The 15,363-nt window shown below is 38.9% G+C and overlaps 1 protein-coding gene across 6 annotated transcripts in view; it reads right to left on the minus strand.

Moving 5' to 3' along the window:
* Positions 1-15,363, minus strand: part of SGMS2 (sphingomyelin synthase 2) — a 60,236-nt gene that overhangs the window by 11,357 nt on the left and 33,516 nt on the right. For all 6 annotated transcript variants that reach the window (XM_050338699.1, XM_050338702.1, XM_050338701.1 and 3 more), the window contains 4 exons: positions 6,741-7,382; positions 5,904-6,021; positions 4,067-4,220; positions 85-251 (listed from right to left, as the gene is read on the minus strand). In XM_050338699.1, coding sequence (XP_050194656.1) covers positions 85-251; positions 4,067-4,220; positions 5,904-6,021; positions 6,741-7,195 — 894 coding nt within the window. In that variant the 5' untranslated portion in view covers positions 7,196-7,382. The remainder of the gene's footprint in view (positions 1-84; positions 252-4,066; positions 4,221-5,903; positions 6,022-6,740; positions 7,383-15,363) is intronic.

Here is a 15,363-nt window from a genome sequence, read left to right on the forward strand (position 1 = left end):
ATTTAGTAATTGAAAACTTAAGACCTTTGGGCAATCTTAACAAGTGCAGGTTATACATTGGTTCTAAAGGTGTTTGCCACTGACCTTTTCATTAGCCATTGAGTGGTACCACCAAAAGAGCCGTGTGGTGATATAGTAAGCAATGATGACGTCTACGGTATAGTGTTCATGAGCAACAAGGATACAAATGATACCAGCAGCACTCATTAGCCAGCAGATTAAGTGATACCACCAGAAATGACGTGGTGAATCTGTGAAACAAGGAGGTGATGGGGAAAAAAACACACCAAAAAAGACATTCATTATTATAGCAATCCACAAAAGGAAGGGAAAAAGAAAAATTATTTAAAGTTATTAAATGTGAAAACATAACTCCTATCACACTGGTACAAAACCCCTGCTTTGACACAGAAAACAAAGACTACAGAATTATATATGCTTACTGAGGTGTGTTCTTACTTTGTAAAAGGATGCCAAAATGAGTCTGCAGTTATACAGCACCACCCATTTTCTAATCAAATTAAGTACAGTCACTTCTAGGATATGGATTGCAGAGGAATAGACAGAATTGAGGTAAAACATCCACTTTGGTTATTTTATTTGAATCTTTGCTCTTCTTACAGTCTATGCTCAAGTAAACTCAAGTGCCTAGGATTGATACAACCTGAGCAGATTAAACAGGAAGAGACACTCTTATTTTAATTCCTAGGTTTTAAATACTTCGCATGAAGCCTCAATTGTGTGAAACAGGATACTCTGTACAGGGAAGGACAGTATGTGAATTTATACCCTTTAATGAAAGATTTAACGAATGGGAGTGAAGCTGTTCTTCAAACCACATTTAAGCCACTTCAGCAGAAGAGTTCCCCTGACCTTCTTTCCCCATTGAAAAATGCCTCAGGTGTCCCAATGACCATTCATAACTTCTGGCAGACTAACTGGCTTCATTTCACCCACAGTGGGAGGTTCTGGCACTCCTTGCCTTGTGGGGCAATGGTCAGCCTTGACTTTCACACAATACCAGCAGAAAAGTTACTGATCTCAACAAGCTTACCCAATAGTAGTTTGAAAGGCCTGTGTAAGATAATAATAATTTAAAAAAGGAAGATAAGAAGCCAAGTAAATCTCAAGAAATTGATGGAAATACCACAGAGCAAGACAGATAGCAAAGCTAAAAATGTAGCTATTCTGGTAAAAAAAGTGGACTGCAGAGGAATAAGTGGAAAAAGTGGTAGCGTATGAAAGGAAGAACAGAGCAAAAACTCCATTAAGTGAGAAATAAAATCCCCAGAATGCATCTTACACTGAAGACATGTTACCAGAAGAGCAGAAAAGAATACCATAAGCAGCCTCTAATTCAGGACAATTACAGGCCTCATGCCCTTGTTCAGATAGCATTTTGCTAATTGCATGGGAGGCAGAAAAAGGAAATCTATGCATTTCTCATTTATAGAGCACAACTCCCCTGAAATATATGCCTAACATTTAGGCAGCAGTCAAAGGGCTTATTACAAGAATTTTTATGATACAGTTTCTCCAACCCCTTACGATACAAGTACAGGAATAAACTAGTCCAGGAACTATTGGGTTGTCTGCATCTTTCGTGGTACTAAAAATAAATATTCAAACAGAATAAGATGCAATATAACATACACAAAACAAGGTAAACAATAAATCTATTATTAGGCTACTTTCCTAATACTGTTCTGGCAATATTGGTGACTTACATATGCCATTCCCCCAGTAATGTTCACTTCACAAGAAAGACCTAGGCCTAAAAATCAGACTGTAATCAGCATCTTAAATCACTGTACAAAGAAGAATGTCTCACATCTGCAGATTCAAAGTTGATCATATTAAACAGGTCTTTTTATATTGAGGTTTATGGTTAAGGCAGAATGTAGCACTACAACACCTCATTCCCTAAACATTTTAATAAAAGGAAGGCATCCAACTAATGCTGGTTAGTCTTATTTTTGTTTCAGTGAGAACTATGTTCCTGCGAGCCAAGATAGCATTTGCATAGTTTGGAATACAACAGTAGGAGAGAAGAATCCAATTCCAAACACGTGAACTGAAAAAGGAACTCCCCACTACACATTCAGGAGCAGCCAAGTTCTCAAGACACAAGCACAGCTTAACCAGATTTAGCTCAGTTCTCCAACACTTCAATGGTTGCTGTGTGTGCAGCACCAATAGAGATTTTCCTCCCATGCCCCAGAGCAATGTAAAGCAAAAGGGGAAGTCATGACTATCTTCTGTGAGCTTGCCAAATTCTTAACTACAAGAAGCATTACGCAGGAGACTCTAGCAGAAGACATCCAAAGAGCATGAACCAACTTTTCACTGTTTGCAGTAACTAATGTACAGCACAGTTGAGAAGAGTAACTTTGCTTCCAAAGGTAGTATAAGCATCCAACAGTGCTGTGTTCAAGCCACAAAATTCCTTAAAGTCCTAACATAGATCAGCTAACCTGCACAGTGTGCATATTTAACTACAGTATGTTTTATCCAAAATTTGAATAATCTGTCCATCAACGAAGAAAATCTCTTGCTTTAATCAACCAGTAAATACTTATATAGAGTCAACACGTTTAACCATGTTAAGCCCTTCGTTAAAGCCCATACAACGTTTAGTCAGCCTCACCTCAACCCGTGGAAAGGGGAAACAGCTCTTCCCTGAGGCCATCATTACCCATGTGGAAGACAAGAAGGTGATCAGGAGTAGTCAGCATGGATTCACCACAGAGAAATCCTGCTTAACCATGATTGCCTTTTACAGTGGGACAACAGTCTGGACAGGAAAGGGAGAGCATTGGATGTTGTCTACATGGACTTCAGCAAGCATTTGACACTGTCTCCCATGATGTTCTCACAGGCAAGGTTGGACAAGCAGACAGTGAAATGTATTGAGAACTGGCTGAATGGCAGGGTTCAGAGGGTTTTTACCAGTGGCAGAGTCTAATTCATCCCAAGGGTTGATACTGGGCCTGGTATTATTCAACTTACTCATCAATAACTTGGATGAAGGGATAGAGTGCATCCTCAGTAAGTCTGCTGAGGATATAAAGCTGGGAGGAGAGGCCGATATCCCAGAGTGCTGCACAGTCTTTCAGAAGGATGTCATCAATCAGGAAAGGGCAGAACAGAGCCTTCTGAAATTCAGCAAAGACCAGTGCAGGTTCCTGCACCTGGGAAAGGAGAGCATGGTGCACCAGTACAGGTTTGGGGCCAACCTGCTGGAAAGCTCTGCAGAAAAGTACCTGGGAGTCCAGGTGGACAAGTTGTCCATGAGCCAGTAGTGTGGCCTTGTGGCCAAGAAAGGCAGGGGGTACCCTGAGGTGCATTACGAAAAGCATTGCCAGCAGGTCAAGGGAGGTGATCCTGACCCTTTACTTGCCCTAGTGAGGCTGCATCTGGAGTTCTGGGTTCCCCAGTACAAGACAGATGTGGAGCAAGTCCAGTGGAGGGCTATGAGGATGACTGGGATACTGGAGCATCTCTCAGGAGGGAAAACTGGGGGAGAATGGCCTGTTCAGACTGAAGAATAGAAATCTGAGAGGGAGCCTGATGAATGCCTGTAAGTATCTGAAGGGAAGGTGTCAAGAGGATGGAGTCAGGCTGTTCTTGGTGGTGCCAAGAGGCAACAGGCAGAAATTGATGCACAGGAAGTTTCCCCTGAATGTAGGGAAGAACTTCTGTACTTCACCAGCACACAGGTGACTGTGCACAGGAACAGGCTGCCCAGAGAGGTTGTGGAGTCTCTCTCCATATTCGAGATACTCAAGAACTGTCTGGATGCAATCCTCTGCAATGCAGTCTCGATAACCCTGTTTGAGCAAGGAGGTTGGGCTAGAGGACCTCCAGTAGTCCCTTCCAGCCTTAACCCATGATTTTACCACACCCATGTTCCATTTCCAGTCAAAATCATGATTTGTATTTCAAACCCATACACATACAGTCTGTGTACAACTGACAAGTAACTTCTGGAGAACAGTAGTTTTACATTCATGTTATCACATGTTTTCCCAGAAGAACTTGAACAAAAGCATTGAAACACACTTACATTCTTTGATGAACAGGTAGACCAGCGTTAATACTACAGTGTGTCCACTAAACAGGAAGTCTCCACATAGGATGTGTGATCCAGTTATGGATAGACCACCACCAGAAATCAGTCGCAGGATTCTCTGAACCTTTGCCTGAGAATCTCCATTCAACTAGAACACCAGAAACAAAAGCACAAAGGAGAGGTTAAGATATACCACAACCTCAATAAACTTTTTGTTAAATACATGTAAAGTCAGGGAGACAGAGAGAAAAGGATATAATTATCTTCATTTACATATTCTTAAACAAGTAAGCATGCATATCACAGATGACAGATGATAAAGCTTAGTTTGATGACACTAGCATTCTGTCTATGCTTTCCCAGGCTATTTTGAAATATGCCTTGTATGAGAATGACATGCAGAATATATTGAAAAAGTAAACACTAAGAATTTGTAAAGTCAGACCCCATGACAGCAGATCACACAATGGATAAAACTCATTCCAAACAGCTACAACCTTGCATGCTACTTCTGTCACTCTTGTTCAAAGCTGAACAATGTTTCCACAGAGCAAAAACCTCAAACTGGTTTAATTTTAGATTTGGTTACAAACTCAGGGAGGACTTACTAATATTTAGAGGATGTATGGTTTTTATACATGCATTAAGATCAGCTTTTGATTTTTCACAGATACTAGGCAAACTCAGTTTCACCTGGCTGTTTAAAAATTAATTCCAGAAAAAAAAGGATTACTGAGTTTTCCATAACCATAAAAGTATTCACATGAGACCAAAAAAAAAAAAAATCCAGAGGTGCTATCAAGTTTTTTCCAGGGTTCAAGTAATTCATCCTGGTTTAATGCTAGCAAAATGCACTTTCAGTAGAGACATTTCAGTTTCCTCTTGCTTACCTCTTCTCACTCCTCAATACACAGTCTACTACACAAAGACAACCCCTCCAAGCTATTAGAACAAAACAATTATGTCTTTACAATAGTTGTATGTAAAAGTTTTCAAACAGATACTGATTCACAAGAGAAATAGTTCATCTGCTATGTGCCTAAGTTGGTTCAATCTGAAAGAGAACAGACATGATGCTGTACCACAAGACTGATGAGATCCTGCTCAAGAGGTGACAAATTTATCCCCCTAGTAAACTGGCAATACTTTTCTTTCATCACAGCCAACATAACACAGTTTGTTCCAAGGTAATTCTAAGTCTACTTCTTTTTATTAGTAACCTAAAATGGCAATAACAACTCCTTTGTGTCACCACTTAACTACAGTGCCATAAAGTTTTTAAAATATTTTTGTAAAAATATTAGCACATCCATGTTTCTATATGTATCAGCTTATTTAAGCAGTTGAACTTTGTTTTAGTCACATTTCTACACATTTTGCAGGTTGGAAGCAAAGACAAGCAGTTGATTTCAGGTATTGCAATAGCTCTTGACCAAACAGTGAGAAACGAGACAAAGCATGTAACTGTGGGTTTTTAAAGGGATACAGCAACACAACCTTGCATATAAGCCTATAAGTTACAATATTGACCTTAGGTATCCTACTACATAAGAATATTGCTGTATTATTAAGAGTGATTAGCTTGAGCCTCAGACTAGCAGTGCTGTGTCAACATAGGTACCCTCACTAAAGCATCTTAGCTGCAACAACTTGAGGCTCTTTCTGTATCACACAGCTTTTGATTTATCATTACCTGTGTTTCTGAAGACATCCACTAATAGTAATTTGTGTTTTTTAATAATACCTGAAACATTACTTTGCTTTTGCTCTAAGGAACCAGGAAAGACTCAGGCAGAGACTAAGGCAAGAATTAGGGAGCAAAGGTTCTTACCTTTGGTGCACACTGAAAATGCATCCCAGGCACAGGTAAGGTGGTAACGTACATAGTAATACAGCGGTACAGATACAAAGTTCCTATTATAAAAAAGAACCTGCGTCCCACTATTGATCTGAAAGTAAGGGAAGGGGGGGGGAAAAGATTGAATACAAAGTTTAGATGCAGAATACACATATAACAGTTGTGTAGCTCTAGCTTTATTAGACAGCTAAATCCCTAGAATGAAATAGCAGCTCTATCCCCAGCTCTTTTCTAAATCAAATACTAAAACATCCTTCTTCAGGTTTTAGTCTTGTTAGCTCTTAATAACACAGAGTTCCCACCTATTTAATGTGCCCCCAGTATAACTTATATGTGCAGTCAGGATCAGTTTTCCTCAACTCAGTAATATTCTCTTCATAGTCCCATATTATAACCACATTCTTGACCTACATATGTATAGTTTAAGGAAATGCAGACACAGGAAGAGGTTTCTAGGCTAGCTGTAGAGGACAGTGGGTTCTTCCTCATATTTGGAAGAGATTTTTTTACATCATCATTATTTCCTCTGTTTAAACATCCCTATGTCAGTAAATTTTGAAAAGCCCAATCTCAAATAAGTTCGACTAGTACAACATAGGTGTCAGAGATTCAGACTTAAACATTATTCAATAATCAGGAAACCTGTGTTTCAATATCTAGAACATTTTGTAAACAAGTCACCACCCCTTTGTCACTTTCCTGTCAGCCCTCTTCTACATTGTTAAGGATTTTAACGTAAGATTCCTTCTAACCAGAACAAACAATGAAAAATAACATTCTGAAAACAAAGCAGAAATATAGCTAACTTACTTGTATCTAAGAAACAACCACTGGCATATCCATAATCCAAGTAGTATCATTCCATTTATTTCTGATACAGAAAAAGCCCATTGCACACGATCAATGTAATCAAAAAATTTGTCAGGCAAGGGAGGGCTCAGCTCCTTTGGAGGTACTCTCTCATGGACCACAGTGATCATGACAGTTGTTAGAATCAAGTTGAAGAGAGCGTAGACAAAGGCAATGCCTGTTTTCCACCACTCCAGAGGAAATTTGTTCCTAGCCTCAGCAGGCATAGAAATCTGGATGTAATCAGGATACTTCTTTGCTGTTTTCCGTAAGCCGTTAGACAAGCCCTTTGGTTTGTTGGTGCCATTTTTGTTCTCTTCACTGACTGAGAGAGTAGGTCGTGAGTAGCCATTAGAAGTGTCATTCGTTTGACCCTCCATATGCTCTTCAAGCTTTGCTGTCTCAATGGTATTCATTTCCAAGCTGTATGGCGAAGTCAGGTTTATCAGTGACCAATTTCTGGGCTCTCTGAACTCTGTTATTCCTCAAAGTTCAATGTTCTCGTTCCTAGATGATTTCCGATTTCTGTAAAACTCTAAAATGTGTCCATTGTGCTTTCAAAGGAAATTGTGAAGACAAATCTTTCCTCTAGAGCTGAATCATCTGAAAAACAAAACAGATGGACCTTCAGAAGTAGTAATGTGACAGTGAACAAAATCTTATCCTTAGAAAAAGTATTTTAAAGTATTTAAGTTCCATCCAAGTCTACTTACATATACAGTCAAAAGGCAAAGTAAAGGTAGATGCTCACTGTGAAATAATTCAAGCCCATTCCTACCAAGTACCTTGGTAAGTTTCCTATCAGTTCAAAAACTAGAACCAGTTTAGGCTTTTTTTTTTTTTTAAAGGACAAGATCCAGAGACTTGCATGACCATGACAGCATCAGAACTAAGGTTAATCCATGTTTGCAGCAACATTGAATTTTACTGCATAGGGGTATTCCATGCAAAATATTCTGTTTTTGACAATAGCATTGCAACACTTAGTAATATGGTTTGTCCATACAGACAAGACCATCTTGTAAATTCAGGTGGCAGAACAAAGAACAGAAGGGCATCACAGATTTTGGTTTGGTAAGGCATAAAGTCATTTAGATTCATCTAGAAAAATCTAGTCAATTGATAGCTCCATTAAATTTTATTTATTTCTAAATGAGTATTTCAACCAAGTAAAAACCATGTTTATACAGCTACTGTAACATCCACTAACTAACATCTGAAAGTTCAGAGAACTGAGAAAGATACCTCTGGATTAGATTCTTAGTTATGGTACCCTATATGTAGAATAGGCCACAAATGAATTTGTGTTTGTTCTGTAGCTACTTAAAAAAAATTAAATCTTTTTAGATAATTTTTTAAAACAGGAACAAATGGCAAGACATAATTGCACAGGACCTCTTTAAGGCTACATTTATCAATTCAGTAAAATCTCATTAGATTTAAAAAAAGAAACCAAAACAGTAAATGCGTATGCTTTATAACAACATTTTCTACAGAGAGAAAAGAATGCAGTTCAGCTCTACAGAACTGACATTGCTCTAGTCAAAATAAAGACCACTCTCCCCATCTTTAGAGTTCTATAAAACCACTTACTCACCATAGCTGTGAGGTATTTTTTCTTACTCTGTTCAGCTCCTATGACAAAAGCAGTAATACCATGTAAAAAGTGTTCCCTATACCAGTAAATGGTAATTCTCTTTTTTTTTTTTTTAAGTGGTTCCTCTGAGACAAGTTCAGCATTGCTAGCTCCTCAGGTCTCTGCATGCCAACATAGGTTGCCAGTTTGCATGCTTTAAGTACAATTAAGTCATCATGATGACAGCTAGAGATGCCAGTCTCCCTAACCATAGATCCCAGAGCTCAGCTTAAGAAAAGAACCACCAGTTTAGGAAAAACCTGCCCAGTAACTGACCTCCTGATAGCAAGGACAATCTAAAACCATAACAGCCTGGAAAGTCAAGTGATTGTGTTTCGGTCCCTCCCACCTCATCCCTCCAAATAGAGAAGACATTTAATGTGGTCAGCATGCAAATACCACCGATTTCCTAGCTGCTGCTCTTACCACTGATAGAGGGAACCGGTAGAAGTTCAGAGCCCAATACATGAGATCCATACAAATAATACTAAAATAGCCAAGAACCATTGCTAAATTTACCCCTCAGCAGTGTTTCTGAAATCCACTGTCATTAGCTGATCTTTTCAAAATTCCTGATTAACAAGTCCACGAAAACTATACACACACAACACACCCAAACAACCAACCAAGAAAACAAATGGTGATTTGGGATGCTTTTTTCCCCCCCCTCTTAGCAACCATGCTGTGAGCTCTGTATGTCTAAGAAAAGGGAACGTTTAACCCAGCAGCCAGGCAATGACCCTCTGATGTTTCATCCAACTAAAAATATTCTTTTAGAGTATCTGCAAAATAAATAGCCTTATTTAAAACTGCAGTAGAACAACACGTTAGCTTTCTCAAGTTCTTAACACACTCTTCTATTCCCCCTGTCTACTAAAGTTAAGCACATGACAGAATACTTAAGCAACATTATACACATAAAAAAAATAAATCAACCTAATTGCTTACATTCTGTAATGTCTACCTAGCATTCACTAGTAAGTCAAGACTCTACTTCTCAACATGTTATGTTTAGCAGAGATCAGCAAAACTTGCTAAGTTTTATATCCTGTGCAGTTGAAACATTATTAGAATTATTGAGAGCATTACAATAAGTAGTAACCTTAGTTATTTCCATCTCTTCCCAACAAATACCCAACACCACTAGTGACATAAGTAAAAAGATTTTATTTTCAGATCTTTAATGACATCCACATAAGCCCTAAAGATCAAAAATCATCTGAAGTACAGATGAACAATAACCTAAGAACATAAAAAGCAGGGTGGCACTCATGTTTTGATAAAAACTCAATAACTTATTAAGCAGAGCAATTATAGCTACAGCTTGCAGGAAAAAATTGTGTTCCTTCCTGGTACTTTTAAATGGATTGTAAGGCATATTGATCTACCACTTCTGATGACTCATCAAGATTATTTCAAGCAGAGTGCATACTGTGGTCAAGTTTGTTTACGTGGGTAGTTCAAGGTGCTACATATCATCTGATCAGTGATCTGTAAGAACACAAGTGCTTCCCTTTATAGCACCTTTTCAACCTGTTTTTCCTATATTCTAAAAGAAATTAGCAACTCTATTGATGAAAAGACAAAACCCACTCTGCCTGAAGCTTTCAGTCCCTTGGCACCAATCTGACTGGCCAGAGAAGTGACAGATACAAGAGCCCCAACAACCTAATCATCCGCTGCTACTGGCTGTGAAAGGAACTCCCCAGAAGTATACAGGTTCTTCTGCCAAGTTCCCATCCCCAATTCACATATCCATTCACACACCAATAAGGGGTGTGTTCCTTTTAGCTTCATGTCCTCCTTATGTTACTTGAGGTAAAATATCCATTTAATTCTTTTGTCAAACCTGAAACATTGCCATATCAAAAACAGGAGATGCCCATAAAATGCCTAGTAGAAGAGATGTCCCTAGAATTTTTCAGTTACCAGGCAGCTTAGATCTGGCCATCCTGCCAACATCTAGGGTCTGAAAACCAAACCAAATTGCTCTAAAACATGGAAGAGCTACTGGGAAGCCTTAAATTCACACAAAACTGGCCAAGTAACCCAAAAGGATAAATAAAACCCTTATAAAGGATACACCCAGGTATTAGGAATAAATTTGCTTTTTGGAACCACTTCGATACCTTCTAAAAACAGATGTTACCTCATCAAGAAGCAGAGCTTCTTAACAAGCAGCTTTACAGCAGAAGCTGTAATTGCCTCAAGGAACAACATATTTCAAAAAAAAATCTCAAGAATGAAAAAGACGCTAAAAGAGCAAGGGTCCTAACTTTTTATCCTGAGCTCCTACTTACTCCCATGTAAATAGCTCCCTTAGTTTTCTGCATCCCCATTTGACTCATTCAAAAGAAAATAGTTGACAGGGGGCACAGCCTTGAGACAGGCATGAGAAAGCACGTCTACATTTGGCTCTTTATGCTGGAACTTAAGAATAACAAGGAGTTTTATTTAGCTTGTTAGTCATCAGATTTTCACATAAAGGTCATTTTCGCATAGAGTTAGCTCACAATACTGTTTTTTTCTAAACAGTATTTGGAACACTAACATCTCTCAAAATATTTTAATTTCTATAACTTATGAAGGACTGAATAGTCACAATCTGCACAGGCTTTCCAAATAAACAGTTCTTAACCTGCTGTTCCAATATTATTGGAACAAGTGTATCCAAAACAGTAAGACTGATCTATTCTGACATTAAGGAAAGCTACACTTTCATATACAAGATGCGAAAGTTACTTCTAAGCAGCACTATTTTTAGGTCTCATTCACTTTTGTTAAGGTTGGCTCCAACATTTGATACAGCTGTAATATATTCTTGTACTTGGTAACTGAAGAAAAAGGGTCTGTAAATAAAGTACAATTTGAGGTTACATGAGAGAACATTGGAGTATTTTTTATTTATATCACAGTTGTTGGGAAACAACTGTTAGCTAGCTCATATTTTCTTTAGTCAAATTTTTAGGGCTACCTGTGGGACAAGAACTAAAAAAGAAGTCAGGACACCTCTCTTACTTAGACAGCAATGAATAAAAACTTGCTTTTAGGGGTTTCTCTTTAACTTCTATTTTTGAAAGCATTCCAGGTCTCAGTTAATTTCTGTTTTATCCCTTCTTCCATGCCATATGTAGACCTCACAGCATATAGGTCACTGGGAGAAAAAGAGAAACCCAAAACAAAACAAAAACCCCACAAAACAAACAAGAAACCAATCAACCAAAACAAAAAACCCCAAACATACACCACCACCCAAACCCCTCAAAAGGCAACTGTTAAACCAGATATGAGTAAAGAATATTCAGGTATGCAGAAACAAAAGTGAGTTTAATAGGTTTCCCTATAATTTCTATTTCCCTACAGTAAAAATATTTTCAGAGCTATGTTCATCTTTGAGTTGTACAATTATTTATGCTTACAACACATAAATACCTGGACTTTATCTAAAAGTTATGAGTTTATCTGTATTCTGTATTAAGCTGCCAACACATTTTTTGCTCATGTGATGATAAAGAACTGCAAGTAAGATAAAGCTGTATTATAGAAGTATCATTCAAATGCCCTCAGAACTGAGATTATCATCATGTTATCACCTGCAATAAATGTTAACTTTTACAAAGAGCATTAACTACGTACCTTGTACAAAATTCTTCTCAGAAGCAGAAATAGAGCAGTTAACCCCTCAACAGAGGGGTTTTGCAAATCTCTCATTTAGGATTACTAATGTACCAAGAGATGTCTTTCAAGGACTAAATTGCTGCACTTGCCTAGACAGCGGAGAAAAGCTTCAAGGCTATAGTTTATCTATTTGGGCAAACCAAGCTTTACCAGTCCTATGGAATTCTGTTTCTTCATACCTCTTAATAGTAAAAAGCATATTAGCTTCTGTTTTCCTAGCAATTCAGTATTCAGGGAGTTGCAGAGCAATGCCAGGTTTCTGAAACAGGATGTCCCAAAAAGCACAAAAAATCCTCTCACAGTACCATATTCATAGTTTGGGCTGAAAGGGCCCTTAAAGATCACCTAGTACCAACCCTCCTCTCGTTCCACTAGACTGAGCGCTCAAACCCCCATCCAACCTGGCCCCAGTAACTAGCTCAGTAAACACGAAAAAGAGTTATCTTTGAGCTCTTTAGTCATTTTGAACACTGTTGAGTAAGTTTGCTTTAATTGCATGAAGGCATCTCCAAACTCTTCAACTGTTTGGTCCTCAGACTCCAAAGGATTGTCTTTGGTAACTAAGAGTCTGATGCCCTTCAAAGGTACTACACACCATGACAGGTTTAGATTTTCCTTGTGGTTATCACCTTATCTTTTAAGAACCAAGGTCACAATAGCTGTCAAATGGCAAATATTTGCTATCTTTTAGTGCTATGGTAACTCATTCTGGAAACAATCCATATGTATATAGCATAAACAAAGTCAGTTTTATTTGCAGATTAACAGTCTTTTCTAAAACAAAGGCTTTGAGAATGGTCAGTCATCTGTAGAACCAGAGGAATGAACAGAATAATTCAGGTTAGAAGAAATTTCAGGAGGTCTCTGGGCCTCTGGCCAGGATCAGCAATGACTCACATTAGGTTCCTTCCTCAGGGCTTCAATCCAGCTGTACTTTCAATGCCTACAAAGACTGAGAACCTCCCCAGACAGCCTGTTCCACTACAAGGTTGTTCTCACAGTGAAAGCTGGAGGGTTATTTTTGGTTTTTTGTGGGGGGTTTTTATTTGTTTTTATTATTAAATCTACTGGGGTTGTTTCTACTTCTTATTACAAATTACAGCCTTTGTATCTCATCTTCCCACCGCTGTGAAGAGCCTGGCCCTGAAGTTCCTGATGGCCTCCTTGTAGGTACGAAGGGACCACTGTCAGGTCCCTCTGGGCCTGCTCTTCAGGCTGAAGCAACTCAGGCTCCCCCAGCCTTCCCTCACAGGGCCTGTGCTCCAGCCTCCTGACCACCCTGACAGCCCCTGTGCTGGGCTTATTGCCAGTTTATGTTTTTCCTGGATCAAGGACCCAAAAGAAGATACAATATTCTGGATACTGATAAGTAGTACTAAGCAGAGAGGACTAATCACTTCCCCATAAATAATGGCTATGCTCCCATTAAATACAGCTCAGGGTAGCATTGGCTGCCTTCACTGTTAATGCACATTGCTAAATCTCTTTTCAACAGAACCAAAAGAAATACTGAGCTTTTTCCAACAGCCTAAAGACTCCCTTCTCCACTCAAAAATATGAGATTGAGGATAAGTCTTCTTCCTACTTAACCCATACTCTCCAAAATGAGACTGTTTCAGTTTTTCAGACCTGCACAGAAGAGCCTGCTAACCTGAAGTGATACTTAAACTCCAAATCATCTGCTTCAGAATCACTAGATCACTATCACTGCATATTTTGTAACATTGCAAAAACCACTCGGTTTCTGACCTTTTTCTGTTTGTTAGAAAAGACTACTATGAACACTGTACAAAATGTGGAAGTTACTATACTACCTCAGTCTCATCAGGCAGAATAATGCCAAAGAGTGCCACAATAAACCTCTGGATCAGGCTTTTATGTAGCATGCTTGCACCTCGCTACTAATTGCTGTAATTCTGCTATAGCTTTACAGACACTGTTGAAGAGCCAGCATCCAAAGCAAGATTCTTCTCACGGAGAGCAAGCTCTCAGTATTTGTTGAGAGCCTAGCAGCACATCTGATGCCCCCATGTCTTCTGGTTGACACAGAAGTTGCAGACACTGGCTGTGAGGTGGGGGGAACCCGACACAGAAGGCAGGAATGTTTAGACTGTTGTGTGAAATCCTCCACCTAGTTACTGAGGGTAAAGGTTGCACTTCTTAATGGAAAGTCAGACCCAGAGATTAGTCACCACTTTCAGTACAGGGTGGTGAGGAACCACAGTGACTAATGTGTGCTTTAAAGTGACTGGGCTACAGCTTATCAGCCATCAGGCAGCTAGAAGAGGAAGTTACACATTCTGTAAATTTATCAGTGATACATCCTAAAAATATTTGGGTAATTGTTAAGATGATAATGCCTGTTAATTTTTTTCCCCTATGCTACTCCCAAAAAGTAGCAGTGCCAACCAAAACTAAGGGGTTAAATTTATGAAAACATTCTAATTATTTCCTGCAGTAGAACCCCTCTTCCTAAAAGTTTATGGTGAGAGGACAGTAATTGCTTAAATATGCAGAGCATTTTACAATATTAGCAGTAATAAATATAAGCACAAGTTGCACAACCCAGAGAAAAGCTATTTTAGTTCTGAGGTATACACAGAGGCTCATACCTTATAACTCACATTTAAAGAAAGTCTGAAACAGACAGCAGCCCCTGCAAAGCACATAACATTAAAGACACAACCATTAACTGTAATCTTCATCTAGTGAGAAGAGAAAGACCCCACATGAATTCTCAGGACAGGGCATATTTAAAACTGATTCGTATCATACTATAAGCTGGTTTCACATATCCCTCAGTTCCACTGGCACATTACCAGTTGTGGCTCTACGTAGCAGCAACACTTGCCATGTTCAGAGGCTCAAGCAATGAAAACATCCCTTTCAGAAACATTAATACCTACACACACCCTTGTCTCAGGGTATCCTGATCTAGTATTGGCAAAGAGGACAAAACTTTGAAGTCTAGCACATTATAAACTGTCAAAGCAGGTCAGAAAGGAATCACTGAATAACTTCTTTCTTCCCCCTAAAAACTCAGACAGCTTTCAGCTTGCTCAACTCTGATGTAGTTGCCTGGAAAGCTTCATGAATATTAGTTAAGAGGGATGATGCAGACATATCATTTATCACTGACAGTCAACATATAGATTAATTAAAACATCATGAAACATGATCTGGTCCCTATTTCAGTCTTTCCCTCTACCTTCTTGCCACAACCACTAGTTTGCAAGCACACCACCACCAAGAAGCAACAGTGTAAGGCTT

Source organism: Myiozetetes cayanensis, unplaced genomic scaffold (assembly GCF_022539395.1).
Source record: "Myiozetetes cayanensis isolate MyiCay16 unplaced genomic scaffold, myiCay2020 scf7, whole genome shotgun sequence".
Taxonomy (NCBI): Eukaryota; Metazoa; Chordata; class Aves; order Passeriformes; family Tyrannidae; genus Myiozetetes; species Myiozetetes cayanensis.